Consider the following 15514-nt stretch of genomic DNA (forward strand, 5'->3'; position numbering starts at 1 on the left):
GGTATGTGCTGCTGCTGCTGCTGCTGCTGCTGCTACTACTGTGCGTCATACTGCATGTGTGTCAGCAGATGGCGCCACTCAGCCTGAGCTCCCCCGCGCTCACGTCCACCTCTGTCGGACTCGGATCAGCATCTGTCGCCAGCTCTCCTCCCGTTAGAGATCATCCACTCACTGTGCGCGGTCTGTGTCGACACCTTTTGATAATAATAAGATAACTTTCAGGCTGCATTAATATCTCTGTCTGAAAAGGACGAGAGAGCGCTTTCTTTCTTTGTGAAATATGGAAACGGAGAGAAGATCCTCCAAACAGTACGGCTCTTTTGAAAAGACGCAGGTGGACGCAGGGACGGAGAAAGCAGCAGGTGAGTTTTAAATAGCGTCCCAATCACACGTTCATGCTATCTATTTCAATTTGAAATGGATATGTGCTTGATTAAGTCAACCAGAGTGAAGTGAATACAGAAAGAAAGATGGGGATATGTCACATTGCACCAACTTCCAGATGAGATAATGAATGCTTCAGGTCCCTGCAGAACCAGCATTTTAAAGTTACCTTCAGAATGGCTGTAGACTGGGTTTGAGATTGCTTGAAGGGGACAATTATTTTTCTTTTTGTATTACAATTTGTAAGAGGCTGAGTTTGGAAGAAGAGACAGAACGTACAAAAGTTTCTAAGAAGTTTCTGAAAATCTAAATTGTTAATTATTATGTATGCTGTTTTGATAAAACACAGTCGGTCCTTCAATTTATTCAAATCTGGACTGCTACTAACTGTAGTGCTCATAATCTATTAATCTGGCAATTTCTAACTCAATAATTTTTTTTTATAAAATGTCAAAGTAGTGAACAATGTAGGCTATTTTATACGCACCAAATTAAATCTTTTTTTCCAGGACCATTTATTACAGTATTATTTGCGTTTGTTTTATCTTCACCTTGATTGGGAGATTTTAATTGTTGGCGTTCCTCATGGCTCAGTTCTTGGTCCTATGTTATTCTCATTGTACAAGTTTCCTCGGTTTTACCTACATGTGTCTACGATTTTTCTACACTTATATTATGAACACACACAGGAACACATCCTTTTTTATTTTCTTGTTTCTTATCATATGACCCATGCACCACTACGATTGACTTTCAAAGTGCCTTAAGGGTGTGACAGCCTATTACAGCTTTAGGGCTTAACAGAAAGCAACAAGAAGAAATGCATGGTGTTTTTATTTTATTAAAAGAAAACACAGTTTGTATGAGTAAACAATAGAAGCTGTTTATTTAACCACGTCATTAAATATGAGTGAGAATAAAAAGCCAAGAACAATTTTGACACATTTCTTGTAGCCTGTTGGAGGGCATAAAGTGAATGAATTCAAACAAAAAAAAAGGAGCACATGCAGTGTGTTTCGGACGATTAGTCACACAATCACTTGCTGGTAATACATGATTATGTGTGCGCATGCAGATGGATAAAGTTGTGTGGAGGTGTGGGGGAGGTTGGGTGACAGTGTGCAGCCCTGATATCCCCAGTTATTCATGTGTGTTTGATTGTGATGTCGTTTCACACAAGGTCAGGTAATTAAAAGCTGATCCAAGCTCTGCTGGATGACTCATCGCTCCTGCTGAGGAGTAGGAGGATGCAGGGTGGGTGGTGGTGGGGTGGGCAGTGCAGCTATTCACCGATGCTTGAAGACTTGGCGAGATTACTGTGTACTACTGGGTAGAATCCACAGAGCTGTGGTCAGATCGTAGCAGGGTGGTGGTTAGTTTCATAAATAGCAGTTTTTTAAATGTTTAGAGCCAAAGAAGGATCATTCTAGGTTTGATTGTCCTGTTCATAATTTCTTGAGCTTTTTTTTTTTTTTTTTTTTTGCCTCTGGATTTGATAGTTTCACATCAATGTGTGATAAGTCTCCAGAGCCTTTAAGCATAAGACTGGTGGTTGATTGAACATGATGAGTGCAATTTTTCTCACATTAGGCCATGTTGCACTTTGGTAATAGAAGGATTGAAGGAACCACTACATAATTCGACTATTTAATCAACATGTTTTAAAACTCTGCCCTTCATATACACATTTAAATATTGTATATAGGCCTATTGTATAAAACAAACATAAAACGTGTTTTACTATTGAGCTCAAATCCGGCTTGTTTTATACTGTTTCCAGTCGTTATGCTAAGGTAAGCTAAGCTAACTGGCGGCAAAGTCATATTTTTGCACATAGAAATGTGAGTTGCATATGCTCTAACACTCATACAGAAGGCAAATTACCTTATTTCCCGAAATGTCTTACCATTTCTTCAAATCATCAGTGTTTACTGAGTAGCCTACTGTATGCTAATTTGCATGTTCCTCTTTCTGTTTCTCTGTTGGATCAATTAGAGCAGTTTACCAGTCTGTGGCCAGTGAGCACATGTGGAGACCATGTGAAAACAATGGACATGCTTCACAGTTAACTTGTCCAGACACGGCGTAACTGCTGTCCTTAATGACAGCTGAGTTCCTTTAAGTGCTCCTGTGTGTTAAGCCATTGAGCCAGCAAGCAGCACTGCCAAAGTCTGGGACTGGATGACTTAAATAGACTGCAGTCGTTAATGAGGTTATTAGTTACACCTGAGCTGCTGTTACATTTCAATATGTTTGCTGCAACATAGTTTATAAACATCACTTCACATATGGCAAACACCCATTCTCCATGTGAAGGCTGTTACATTGCATTTGAAATGTTAAAACAGCTGATTTCCCAAATCGTAGAGGAGCTAATGTTATGTTAAAGGAGTTTCCAGCTTAAATTTCACCTAAAATCAGAGTCTTTTTCTTCACTTTGTATCTCTTCTAAACAAGTATTGTTCTTGTCTGTCTCTCAGAAGAGGACGTCATTTCCATGGCTGACTCCACGATCACGGTAGAGGACATCGAAGGAGAGCTTTGCAAAATCGAGCGGATACGAGACATCCTCGTACGGAGAGAATCCGAGCTGAGATACATGTAAGATCAACTTCTTCTCATTTTCACCACAAATCAAACACCAACACAAACAATAGACACACATTTTAGTCTCAATTGCTACAGACCTTATTTTTTTTGTTTTGTTAAAGGTTTGCTAACTGACACACACACACACATGCATTGGTGACAGGATGACATTAGGCCCCCAGAGAACATGCCTCTCTCGTATTGTGTGATGTTCCACTGTTTGCTCCTCTGCACCCACACACACAGTGAAAGCTCCGCTGCACTGGAATCTAAACACACACCCGGATACTTTGAACAGCCCCTCAGGAATAAGACATGATGCACCATGACTGTCAGCCAACAACACTAGGAGTGGCCCTATAGTGCATGATGACACAACGTTGTGTAAGAAAGACAACAGCAGTGCTATTTAAGTTCTCAGCAGACTAGCATCACACAACGCACACAGATTGTTTTTTTTCTTCTTCACAGACCTCCAAAGATACCCGTTTTTCTTTCTCTCTCGTCCTTGCTTTGAATTATTTTGCTCTTTTTCCTGTGCATGTGCATGTGTCCCCTCATTATTTCGACACATGAGAAACAGCGACCTGCACTGCACAATGTGCCCATATGATGAATCAGAAACACAGAGAAAGACCACCTCTGCTCTATGGGTTAGTGTATTCTTCCGTGTGAGACCTCCAGCATGTACAGTCTACTAAGTGTTTATGATGATGACACCTTTCTTGTTTCATATCATCTTCTCAAATTCACCCACTCCCGATGGTGAGAAGGTGGAACGCAATCCCACCCCGATAATAGTTTTCACTCTTGTCTCTGCGGGCCTGCATGTGTTGACATGTAGCTTAGATAAAAGGAACTGAAGCAGACACGGCAACTGAAGCTCATCCACTGAGATTTGATCAAAACAACAGTAGCCTATTGTACCAAATGAAAACAGGTTCAATCAGAACTGGTGTTCTCATTAAAGGAAAACAAATTAGAAAATAACATCCTTTTTCTTTTTCTGGTTTTGATTTAAATAAGAAGATTGATACCACTCTCACATTTCTCCGGCTAATCTTCTCCCTTCTGTTTTACCGTGTCTCTCGTTTGTATTTGCGTAGAGTCGGTAAACTCCGTCGGTGGCCTGTTGCTTTAAATCTGGCCGCCGTAAAGGCTAATAGGATACAACTATCTCCTTTCCTTTCGTAAAGGTTGGTCAGGAGTAACCTATGCTAAAGGAGGGTTAAATGATGCATCAAGGCCATGATCAAGGCACCTTTCCTAAGTATTTTTAGAATTCGAACCAACTTTCCGCCCAGTACTTCCAGGTCATCTCGTTAGGAAAGGAAATTTCCTATGCAAAAAAGAGAATCCGTAGAGGCCCCCAGGCTAGCTGTTCCCCCCTGTTTCCAGCCTTTGTGCTAAGCTATGCTAACCAGCTGCTTGCTCTAGCCTTTTATTTAGCCTACCATGCAGACATTAAACTGGTGTCAATCTTCTCATCTAACTATTTGTTGAAAGCAATTACACATGTTTCCCAAAATGTCATTCTATTCCTGTAAGAATTTCACATTTAAAATTGTTTTGTATTTTTCTCATGCAAATACATTTTGAATATACACTCGGCATATGACTCATCCAGAAATATATTCAGCTGAAGTTTACTGTAGTGAAACATATTTTATTAAACAAACAGCTCAGAGTACACATTTTTACACATAATGTCATCATTGTTATTGCACGTGCGCGCAAACGCCCCTGATGTTTTGAAACCCGCATCAGAGTCAGACAGTGAAATGAGATCCGACACTGTCAGGTGTGATTCATTCACCGAGGGCAGCATGGCGGTGTTATTTCAGCTAATAAAGTCACGCACCTCGCTGTTGTCTGAGGCCCAAAATCAGAGTCTAGTGTTTTTCTGTTTGTTAAGCCCGTACAATTTCACACTGACGCTTTATGTAAAGCCAGGGATGAAATTGCTTTGCGGCCATTATAGGCTACAAAATGTGCTGTATATGTTTAAAGCTACTTAGAGCCCTTTATTCAGTCAGTTATTTTAGCCAACACATTCTCAAATAAGCTGATTTTTTTAGGTCTGGTATACCTATGTTTTCCAGCAGATTCCCTGCAAAATACCTGTTGATAGTTTGTTGTTTTTCCACACAGGATGGATGACATCCAGCTCTGCAAAGAGATCACTAGGCTGAAGACAGATCTGCAGAAACTTGTCTCCATTCCAGGTAAATGAAAGAGTCACTGTCCTCCTGCAGGGCTTTTGTCACATTTCAATCAACTTGCTGCAGACATTTATGGCATAAAGTTTTTACTTGCTGTATTTTCATTGAAAAGATGATGTGTGGCATTGTGTTTTCTGTTTTGCCGAGGACTGCAGGGGTTTCAACACCTCTTCAGAATGCGATGATTTTGAATAAAAAAACTTTTAACAGAAAACTTTTCACGTCAATTTACCAAAAAGCACTGAACACTCTCCCCTCTTAGAATGAAATTTTGATTTAGTATGTGAAAATACTCCGATCAATGCTCTGTTCCATGGTTTGGTTAATGAATAAATTGAAATATTGTCTTTAAAACTCTTGTTCTGTGAAACACAAGTGCAGCCGCATGAGGCATACAGGTGATACTCATATTATAAGAATATAATGGAAAATGAGTTGAATTGAGACAAGAATTCATGCAAAAATGGGCCTAAACCAAGTTCTGAGTTCATAAGCTGTAAAGCATAATAATCTAAATTATAACAAATAAAGACTTGAACTATCTCACTTTGCATGTAATTAATCTATAGGGGAAGGTGGGGTGATTTGTGCAACTTTTTACTCAAAGTGATTTTAAAGTGAGGCCTTGACAGTTATGTCTCCAACTCAAATATGTACATATATTTCAGGATGTTGTGCATCCCTGGCAATAAAAACTTTGGATCTGGAATAAACTGTTTAAGAAATATAGCTTTCGGAAAAAAAGTTGTCTTGTCGCACAAATCACCCCACGTAGTGGGGTGATTTGTGCGTCATTGTGTCACAATGACAAAGTCACCATCATCATCTTTCTGGCCATCTGAACTCTCATCAGTGGTGTCGTTAAGTGGAATTGAGATGTCACTCTCTCCTGAGCTACTGTAGACTATCACTTTCTTTTGGTGACCAGCGTATACAGCCATGCCACTGGCACAACTCTCAGAAATGTACTTTGCACTAGTTGCTCCGTGCTTGTGGAACCAACTGCCACCTGACAAATGTGATTCCCCCTACATTTCTGCCTTTAAATCAAGGCTCAAAACCCATATGTACACCCTGGTGTTTCCTCCCCATTAACCTCTGCACTACTTACTTACCTCTGCACTACTATCTGTGTTTATGTGGATGTATGGGCTTTACGTCTTTTATTTTGGTTATTGTTATTTTACCTTCATTGTTTACCTACTGAATGCACTATGTACAGCACTTTGGACAGTGCAAACTGTCATAAATGTGCTTTTATAAATACATTTTACTTACTTACTTACTTATAACTCACCCAGGCCCTTGCGCACAAATCACCCCATCCCCAGAATTTTGGATAATAGGCATGATGCAGCAATTTAGGGTTGACATTGTGCTAACTATATAGACTCAAAGTGTAGCATACCAAAGCACTAAAACATGTGTCAAATGTTTTCAAACGTGTCTATAATTGTTCAGACACAATAATCAAAAAACCTTGATCATGGAAATTTTACTTTGAAAGGCAAAACACAGTTTTTTGAGCTTAAATGTGCTTATATCTTATTCCTTGTGTCTCCCTTCTTTACAGGATGAGTCAAATGGATGGCTCTTCTTAAATATGTGGTCACATTTCCAATTTCTTCCTCGGTTTTCTAGAAACAAGGGGTTTTGCAACTTCCAAAATGCACAAATCACCCCACCTTCCCCTATAATATATATTTTTCACATTTTAAGTTGAATTACTGATATAAATGAACTTTTGCACAATATTCTAATTTTTCGAGTTTCACCAGTAATGTCTGAAAATAGTATTATTTCAAATACCTCCCGAAAACAACCCACCACAGCAAGTAACATGCCCCTAACTGCCCTTGAAATCTAACAGTCTAACACTGCTAAGATGCTGGTATGTTCCTTTGAGGCTTGTCTTTTTGACTGTTGAACAGACAAGGACAAGTCCAAGGAGGACAGAGTGAAGGAGGAGGAGCTGCTACAGCAGATCAGCAAGCTGGTGGAGACCAGGGATTTTCTGGTGGACGATGTGGAGTTTGAAAGGCTGAGGTGAGGTCATTATTTATACCTATGGGCACAATAGGTTTTTACAATTACCTTCTACGTTGATCAGCCTGAAGACTCTCTAACTTTAGTTCAATACCTATGCCATGGAACCGAATCTGCTAAAAAACTCTCCTGATAGTCACAGCTCTGCTCTTATAAAGCCATGTCTCTGTGTGTTCTGTGCATCTTCTCTATTTATCTACACTACATTTCAATAGAGAGTCCGCAGTATTCCGCATTTTGATTGGATTTGCAGGGGATGTGGGAGTCTTCCGCTCTTCATTATTTTGTCATTGTGCAAGGAGACATGTTTTGAGGAGCAGCAGTGTGTGTGGATTCACACCATGCTCAGTAAATTCAAATCGTCTCTAGGGGTTTGGTCAGTCCATCATGTGTCACTCAGGAAATTTGCAAAAAATTCTTGAAACCACGTTCTTGACAAAATAAAACTCAAGGACGTTTTCTCGTCCACAGGGAAAGAGAGGAAGACAGAGAAATGGCATCCTTCTTACAGTCCAAATTTCCCAAGACATTGGCTGCAAAAGGTGAGTCTAACCAGTAGGCTGTTATCTCGTTAGGCATTGACACTTGTTGTGTAAAGGCCAGGACACACCGGCCCGATTATCGCCATCGGAGAGTCTGGAAGGGGCGGGGACACAAATCTGTTTGGTGTGTGCCGTGAAGTCGGTCGTCGTAGATGTCGTCCGGCTTCTTTAGATGTCGTCCGGCGGGCAGTCTTTCAGTTGGAGCAATTTGATTGGTGGAGGGCTAGCGAATCAGTGAAGCCCGGAAGTGAGGCGGGTAGCACAAACAGCTAACAACAGCTAGCCATTGTATTAATGTGTTTGTTTGTTTCGTTCAGCGAGTACTCACATGCATCAACCATTGTTGACTGCTCGACACCATGCTCGACACTCTCTGCTAAAAATGGTGCTCTTTATGGTCCATAAATATAAATACGTATTTCTATCTATGTTTATGATTTAGAGAGTTGTCCCATCATTTCCGGCCTCCGTATTTTTTTGGGCCACAATACAGATTAGCGCCGCCTGCTGTTATGGAGACATTACGTCCCGCGCAAGCGCAGAGCGTACGGAATGTCAGTAGTCGGCTCGGTGTGTTCTTGGCACTTTTTGGGCCCCGACGGGCAGACTGGAGCTGCCTGAAACGGCAGACTCCTTTTTCGGGTAGTCGGACCGGTGTGTCCTGGCCTTAAGAAGATGAAGACAGTTAGGTGGAGATACTTTTTCTGGTAGTTCAGTTGTAACATTTGCACCAGCTGTATGTCTCAACCAAGGATGTCTGATCCACACAAAGAGCTTCTACAATCTCATCGCTGGATCACTGAAGTCGCTTTGGATGAGCACATAACTAAAGCTGCATCAACATTTTTTAAGTTATTGTAAAACCTTGAGGTGTCTTCTGGTTGATCTAGTGACACAGTTACTGGTAGAACAGCCAAGTGAAGTTCAACACTATGCACTTTAAGCAGGTTCTGTATCTGAAATATACAGTATCTCACAAAAGTGAACACCCCTCACATTTCTTCAAATATTTCATTATATCTTTTCATGGGACAACAATGAAGGAATGACACTCTGATACAATGTAAAGTAGTCAGTGTACAGCTTATATAACTGTGTAAATTTACTGTCCCCTCAAAATAACTCGACACACAGCCATTAATGTCTAAACTGCTTGCAACAAAAGTGAGTACACCCCTAAGTGAAAATGTCCAAATGGGGCAATATTGCAACATGATAACGACCCCAAACACACCTCCAAGACGACCACTGCCTTGCTACAGAAGCTGAGGGTAAAGGTGATGGACTGGCCAAGCATGTCTCCAGAACTAAACCCTATTGAGCATCTTTGGGGCATCCTCAAACTGGAGGTGGAGGAGCGCAAGGTCTCTAATATCCACTAGCTCCCTGATGTTGTCATGAATGAATGGAAGAGGATTCCAGTGGCAACCTGTGAAGCTGGTGATCTCCATGCCCAAGAGGGTTAAGGCAGTGCTGGAAATAATGGTGGCCACACAACATATTGACACTTTGGGCCCAATTTGGACATTTTCACTTATGGTTGTACTCACTTTTGTTGACATCAGTTAAGACATTGATGGTTGTGTGTCGAGTTATTTTGAGGCGACAGTAAATTTACACAGTTAAACAAGCTGTACACTGACTACTTTACATTGTATCAAAGTCCCATTTCTTCAGTGTTGTCCCATGAAAAGATATAATGAAATATTTGAAGACATGTGAGGGGTGTACTCACTTTTGTGAGATACTGTAGCAGTTGATGCAGCTGTTTACAGTGCAGACAAACAAACCCATGTTGCTTTAATATTCAGTTAGAATGACTTGAAAATATCTGGTTTCCACTCCGCAGTGTGTGGCACAAGTAAAGGTGTTGATCAGCTTGCCAAGGAGTTGGATGTGTGCTCAGTGGGGCAACTGAAATTTCTATGCTGCCTGCTGTATATACCTAGCTAACGTGTGTGTGATTAAACATAAAAGGTTTGGTTAGCGTACAAAATAGATCACTGAGGCAAAAAACATTTCTCTTTCTATTACTTCATAGGAAAGGAAAATCTAAAGCTCAGTTAAAGCTTATTTATTAACATGCCACATCATATCCATGTGAAAACAGATGGATAAAAGCTATACAGTACAGGGGGTGAGGTACCGGACTTTATTGTCAGGACCAAGTTGCCTGGCAACCAGCAGACAGATTAATTAAGAGAGATGTAACCTTTCATCAGAGAGACTCGGTAGCTGAACGGTTACAGGAAATGCCACATAACCCTGACGTCCAGTTTAATTTAAGCGGGGGAGAAGGGATTTACGTACGCTCTACTTGTATTCTGTCTGTCTGTTTGCTATGGGCTGTGTAATGAAGACAAAAGTGCCAAAATAAATAAAAAACAATAAATATTTCAAACAAATCTAACATGTTAATTAGTTAGCTTTTGAGGTGGATGGAGGCAGTCTAGATGTTTTCCGTTGTTTCCCATCTCTGTGACCTAAGCTAAGCTAACAAGCTGCTGGCTTTAGCTTCTTATGTATATGGCACTTTTGATAGTGGTAGGCTATATGACTCTTTGTGTGAAAGTAATGAAGCTGTCCTTAAATATGTCCTAAAATGGCCAATTTTTCATTTAAGGTTCATAAAGTGTTTTACTGTCATATCTTGTTTTCATTCAGATGCCTTGCAAGATCAAAAGGTGGAGTCCAAATCCCAGCAGATGTCATCATCACCATTAATCACTAAAACTGGACTTACGCTACTAAAAGACTGCTGTGGCTTCACCTGCTCCGTCATGTAACACTGTTTGGTAGAAAAGAGGTGTGTGTGTGTGTGTGTGTGTGTGTGTGTGTGTGTGTGTGTGTGTGTGTGTGTGTGTGTGTGTGTGTGTGTGTGTGTGTGTGTGTGTGTGTGTGTGTGTGTGTGTGTGTGTGTGTGTGTGTGTGTGTGTGTGTGTGTGTGTGTGTGTGTGTGTGTGTGTGTGTGTGTGTGTGTGTGTGTGTGTGTGTGTTTGCCCTACCTGATCAAGGAACATCTGCATAAATCTTCATATGCTCATGTCCTGTAAGAAATGTGTCTTGTAATATATGTATGATGTTAGTTGCTGCTGTGAAATACTGTGTTTACATTGACTTGCTGCAGAGGAGACTGACTGGCCTATGGATAAATGAATGGTATCTGTCCAGTTAAGGTGATTATGTATTATTTGTGATGTATTAGACACTGCACAAGTCGATGTCCCTGAAGAAACAAACTTCACTTGCTACCTTCCTTTTTTGCCACTTGCTGTAGTGCTGTATCAGATAATTTTAATACACATTCTATAGGACTGCAAACAGTGATATAGGAGAGATCCAGTTAACAGAGGTAGCGTAACACTGTTTCTGGGGATCATTCAATTTAGACAGTTGAACAAATGCGATCCAGATGTATGCAGACGGCTTTCCTAGTGTATACATAGTGTACATGAATTTGTTTATTTGTTACTCAGCAGTCCACAACTTAAACCAAAGTCTGAGTCTGAAACGGATATAATTAGTCATTCAGTACAGATACAATACTATCTGTGTTTTGTAGAGATAGATTTTCACATATATGGTCAGTAAAATAAGAAATCTACTAGCATTTGCGACCGTAAAACGTATCATCTTTGCAATGCTGTTATAATAAAGTTGCTTAAAACTGCTCTAATGCTTCAAGGACTTTAATGCTTTGAATCATTATTTTCCAATGTTCTGATTTTAACTGTTAGCTTTTCACCCATTCACTGTTCATCAATTTCCACAAAAGTGTGTTACTCAGGACTAGGGTTGCAAAGGGGTGGAAAGTTTCCGGTAAATTACCGGAAAGTTTCCAGAAACTTTCCACGGGAACTTTCGCTCGGGAATTTTGGGAATATTCAAAATTGGAAATTATAGGAATTAACAAAATGGCGGTAATTTAAACTATTTTTTTTCATAACCAACCATAAATCTAAACTTTTAAACACTATGTTTGGTCATAGGCAGACATCCATGCAAAATAATACAATCAAAAAACATTACATTTGAACAGATTTATTTGTAAGAAGAACTTTATCAAGTTGATTATTTTATGAACAATCAATAATTTCACTGAACAACAAAAAGATGAATGTTGAGTAAATTATTACTCATCTGTCTGACCCCACCCATTCAATAAATAAAGTCAAATGCCCCCCCCCCCCCTCCCCCCTCCACACCATGTGATGGAGGAATGCACAGAGCATGTAGGGGACGTGGACTCAGTACCCATGCAGTAGGATGTGTGCTATGTGCAATTTGCCAAGTGTACTTGCATAAAATCTGGTTGTTTTAGTCAAGATTATGCTAAAATGTATTGTCCCCAACTATATTTAAAATCAAAGCTTAAGCATCTGTAAACCTGGTCTAGTAAAAATCAATTTATGATATCAAGTTGGGTATCTCAATAAACTTTAAAAAAAATCTGATTTGAAATTAAATGTTCATAAATATATTAAAACTTAGTTGAAAAAACTGCTTTTTACAGTCTAGAACGTTTGCCTGGACTGAAATAACATAGTTAGGAGAATGTGGTGCATTTGGGCTGCTTTAAATTTAGTAAATTCCCGTTTATTCCCGTTAATTCCCAAAATTCCCGTTAATTCCCATAAATTCCCGTTAATTCCCATGGAAAGTTTCCAACTTTGAAAATTCCCGGAATTTTGCAACCCTACTCAGGACTTTAAATAGTCAACTTACTCCAAAGAGCATCCTGTGTGTTACTGCCATGACAACGAGATGAGATGAGATGATGGTATGTGTGTGTGTGTGTGTGCGTGCGTGCGTGCGTGCGTGCATGTGCGCGTGCTTGTCGAGGTTATTATTGTTCACTGTGGTGAGGAGAAACCCAGATGGTTTCAGCTCCACATAACACACACAGTAAAACACACACCGCAGCTGCTGATGAGTCATACAGCGGACCTGGAGATGCAGTGCCCCCAGTAGAGAGACCACTGTCTTCAGTTTGTCCTTTAAATGACTCCTGGTGGAGCATTGTGTCTATGCAGGTAAATACAATTTTTGTTTAAAAAAAAAAATTAGGACAAGTGAAGTCAAATAAGAGCCTGATTGGTATGCTTGTTTTTCCCCTTTCTTCATTATGCACATGGTTTCTTTCTCATTCCAGCAGATAAAGGCAGTCACAGCTGCTTGCAGATTAAAGGACCTCTGCAAAGGCGAGCGACGCTTCCCTCTGTATATCATATGCAGGCTGAGGAGACTAATCAGGGGGCTACACGCTGTGAATTTAGAAAAGTTACTGCCAACCCACTCTAATTGGATGCATGGTTAAAAAGCTGCTTGTTCTTGAATGCAGCGTCTATAATTCCCCTGAAAGGTGATGTCTTGCTCGGCCAATTACTTTCTTTTTTCTTTCATCCAGCTTTGACTCTTCTAATAGCAATTTGAAAATCCCAGCCTCAGTCTTCTGTTCCTGTACATATATATAGAGTATGTAACGGCTGGTCGGCCCTCCAGTGGTTTGTATTTGGTCCTTCTGGCAGTTGTCTCAGGCAATTTCCTCCAGGGAAAGTAAAAGGGAGAGATATGTGTGTGATTAGGCCTACGCGTCAGCCCCCGAGAGCTGTGAGAGGCAATGAAACAGAGAGTGGTAAAAGGTTAAAATATATGGGGAAAGAAAAAATTGGGGGAAAACAGAGAGAGGGCAGAGAAAGGGGAAAGCTGTTGGGAAAGAAATGGAGAAAATGGTCTCAAAGTTTTTTTTCACATATGCAAATAAAAAATCGACTTCTCTTCCAGCAGTGTAAAAGATGCTGAATGATGGTGAAGTTGCTCAAATGTATGCTTATATGGACATGCAAGCTCAGGAGCTTGAAAGCCAAACCACTTTACACTACATTCTGTCACATGAGCAGCCAGTAAGAAAACATCCAGCTATGTGCAGGGCCGCCGCACAGGCAAAGGCAGTTAGTAGGATATTCTGCAATTTTTTTCACACGTTAAGCTGTTCTTTCTGTTAGTAAATGCTGTTCGCAAAAACTCATCAATACAGCAAATGTGTCAAAAGGCAGCCATAGATATCTTGCAAGGGCAAAACATTTTCGATCTTGGTGTTTTTCTTTTCTGGGGGGGTGGGGGTGAGGCATCACTGACTATTTAAGCTTAGGGCACCCAAAAGCTTAGCAGCGTCCCTGGCTATGTGTCTCATAGCGAACGACTATGGTTCAACTTCTGCAGAAGAAATCAGATTTGACAGACAGGGACCATGCAGCCTCTGAGTTGCACGGAATCCGTTTATGTTTCCACTTGATGTTTATCAGATTGACAGTGATGATGTCTGTGACATTTCAGCCCATTGGACGAACAACACACCGACATTTCCAGTTCCTCAGGTGTGGCATGTCAGATGCTATTAATGTTATTACTAACATAAACTATTAATGATCTTATATATATATAGGCCAAGGCCTTTTTTATATCGACATGTACTGTGCGATACTGAAGCAGAGCATGATCCCCTCCCTTCGTAAACTGGAATGCAGGGCAGTATTGCAACATGATAACGACCCCAAACACACCTCCAAGACGACCACTGCCTTGCTAAAGAAGCTGAGGGTAAAGGTGATGGACTGGCCAAGCATTTATCCAGACCCAAACCCTATTGAGCATCTTTGGGGCATCCTCAAACGGAAGATGGAGGAGCGCAAGGTCTCTAATATCCACCAGCTCCGTGATGTCATCATGAAAGAGTGGAAGAGGATTCCAGTGGCAACCTGTGAAGCTCTGGTGATCTCCATGCCCAAGAGGGTTAAGGCAGTGCTGGAAATAATGGTGGCCACACAAAATATTGACACTTTGGGCCCAATTTGGACATTTTCACTTAGGGGTGTACTCACTTTTGTTGCCATCAGTTTAGACATTAATGGCTGTGTGTCGAGTTATTTTGAGGCGACAGTAAATTTACACAGTTATACAAGCTGTACACTGACTACTTTACATTGTATCAAAGTCTAATTTCTTCAGTGTTGTCCCATGAAAAGATATAATGAAATATTTGAACAAATGTGAGGGATGTACTCACTTTTGTGAAGTACTGTATTTTATTCCCAATAGAATGTTACAGTGATTCGTCTGTACACATGGCTACATTTGCCCACATTTAGTCCCATAGCAACCATAGAGGTAAAACCTCTTTTATTTACAGTTTCTGGGTAGAACAGGCTTGTTGGACAGCATGTAGCAGCATCACTGCACAGAAAGTAATGGTGTTGTATTAAACCACTACTCAAGATTGTGAAAGATTTAATCACAGTTACCTCAGATAATAATAGACCCCTGGATATCTACCCCCCTAATCTTCTGCAAGAGATCAAACAATGAACTCTATCATAGGAAAAGCTTATAGGCTAGGATTAATAATTGGCACCATCTTTTCTTGAAGGACAAGATATGATTAGAAATGTCTGCTTTTTCATCTGCTCTGTGATCACCCACGTAAGCCACACACATGGTTCTTTTTGAATGGAAAGTGCATGAGCTCTGCTGGTGTAAACAGAGGAGCTGGTCGTGACAGTAAGAAGGACATTGGCTGTTGCTCGCTGGGCTGTGAGTCACTGTCTCTGAGCAGCACATTCACTTCTATCCTTGATCAAACACAGCAAATGTGCCTCTCGGTGTCACCGATGGCATCATTTCAGAGAGAAAAATGTAATTTGAAAATCAGCGAGCTAATATTTGCATTTTATT

General features: G+C 40.5%; 1 protein-coding gene across 1 annotated transcript; it reads left to right on the top strand.

Moving 5' to 3' along the window:
* Window positions 1-280: 280 nt before the first annotated feature.
* Window positions 281-10569, top strand: LOC307263440 (bMERB domain-containing protein 1; the record flags this gene model as incomplete). The annotated part of the gene is made up of 6 exons (XM_080044589.1): window positions 281-362; window positions 2865-2985; window positions 5125-5198; window positions 7127-7241; window positions 7713-7783; window positions 10448-10569. The coding sequence occupies 6 exons, from the start codon at window positions 281-283 to the stop codon at window positions 10567-10569; spliced, it is 585 nt and encodes a 194-aa protein (XP_079900715.1).
* Between the last annotated feature and the right edge of the window lie 4945 nt (window positions 10570-15514).

Source organism: Ammodytes marinus (genome assembly GCF_949987685.1).
Source record: "Ammodytes marinus genome assembly, chromosome: 16".
Taxonomy (NCBI): Eukaryota; Metazoa; Chordata; class Actinopteri; order Uranoscopiformes; family Ammodytidae; genus Ammodytes; species Ammodytes marinus.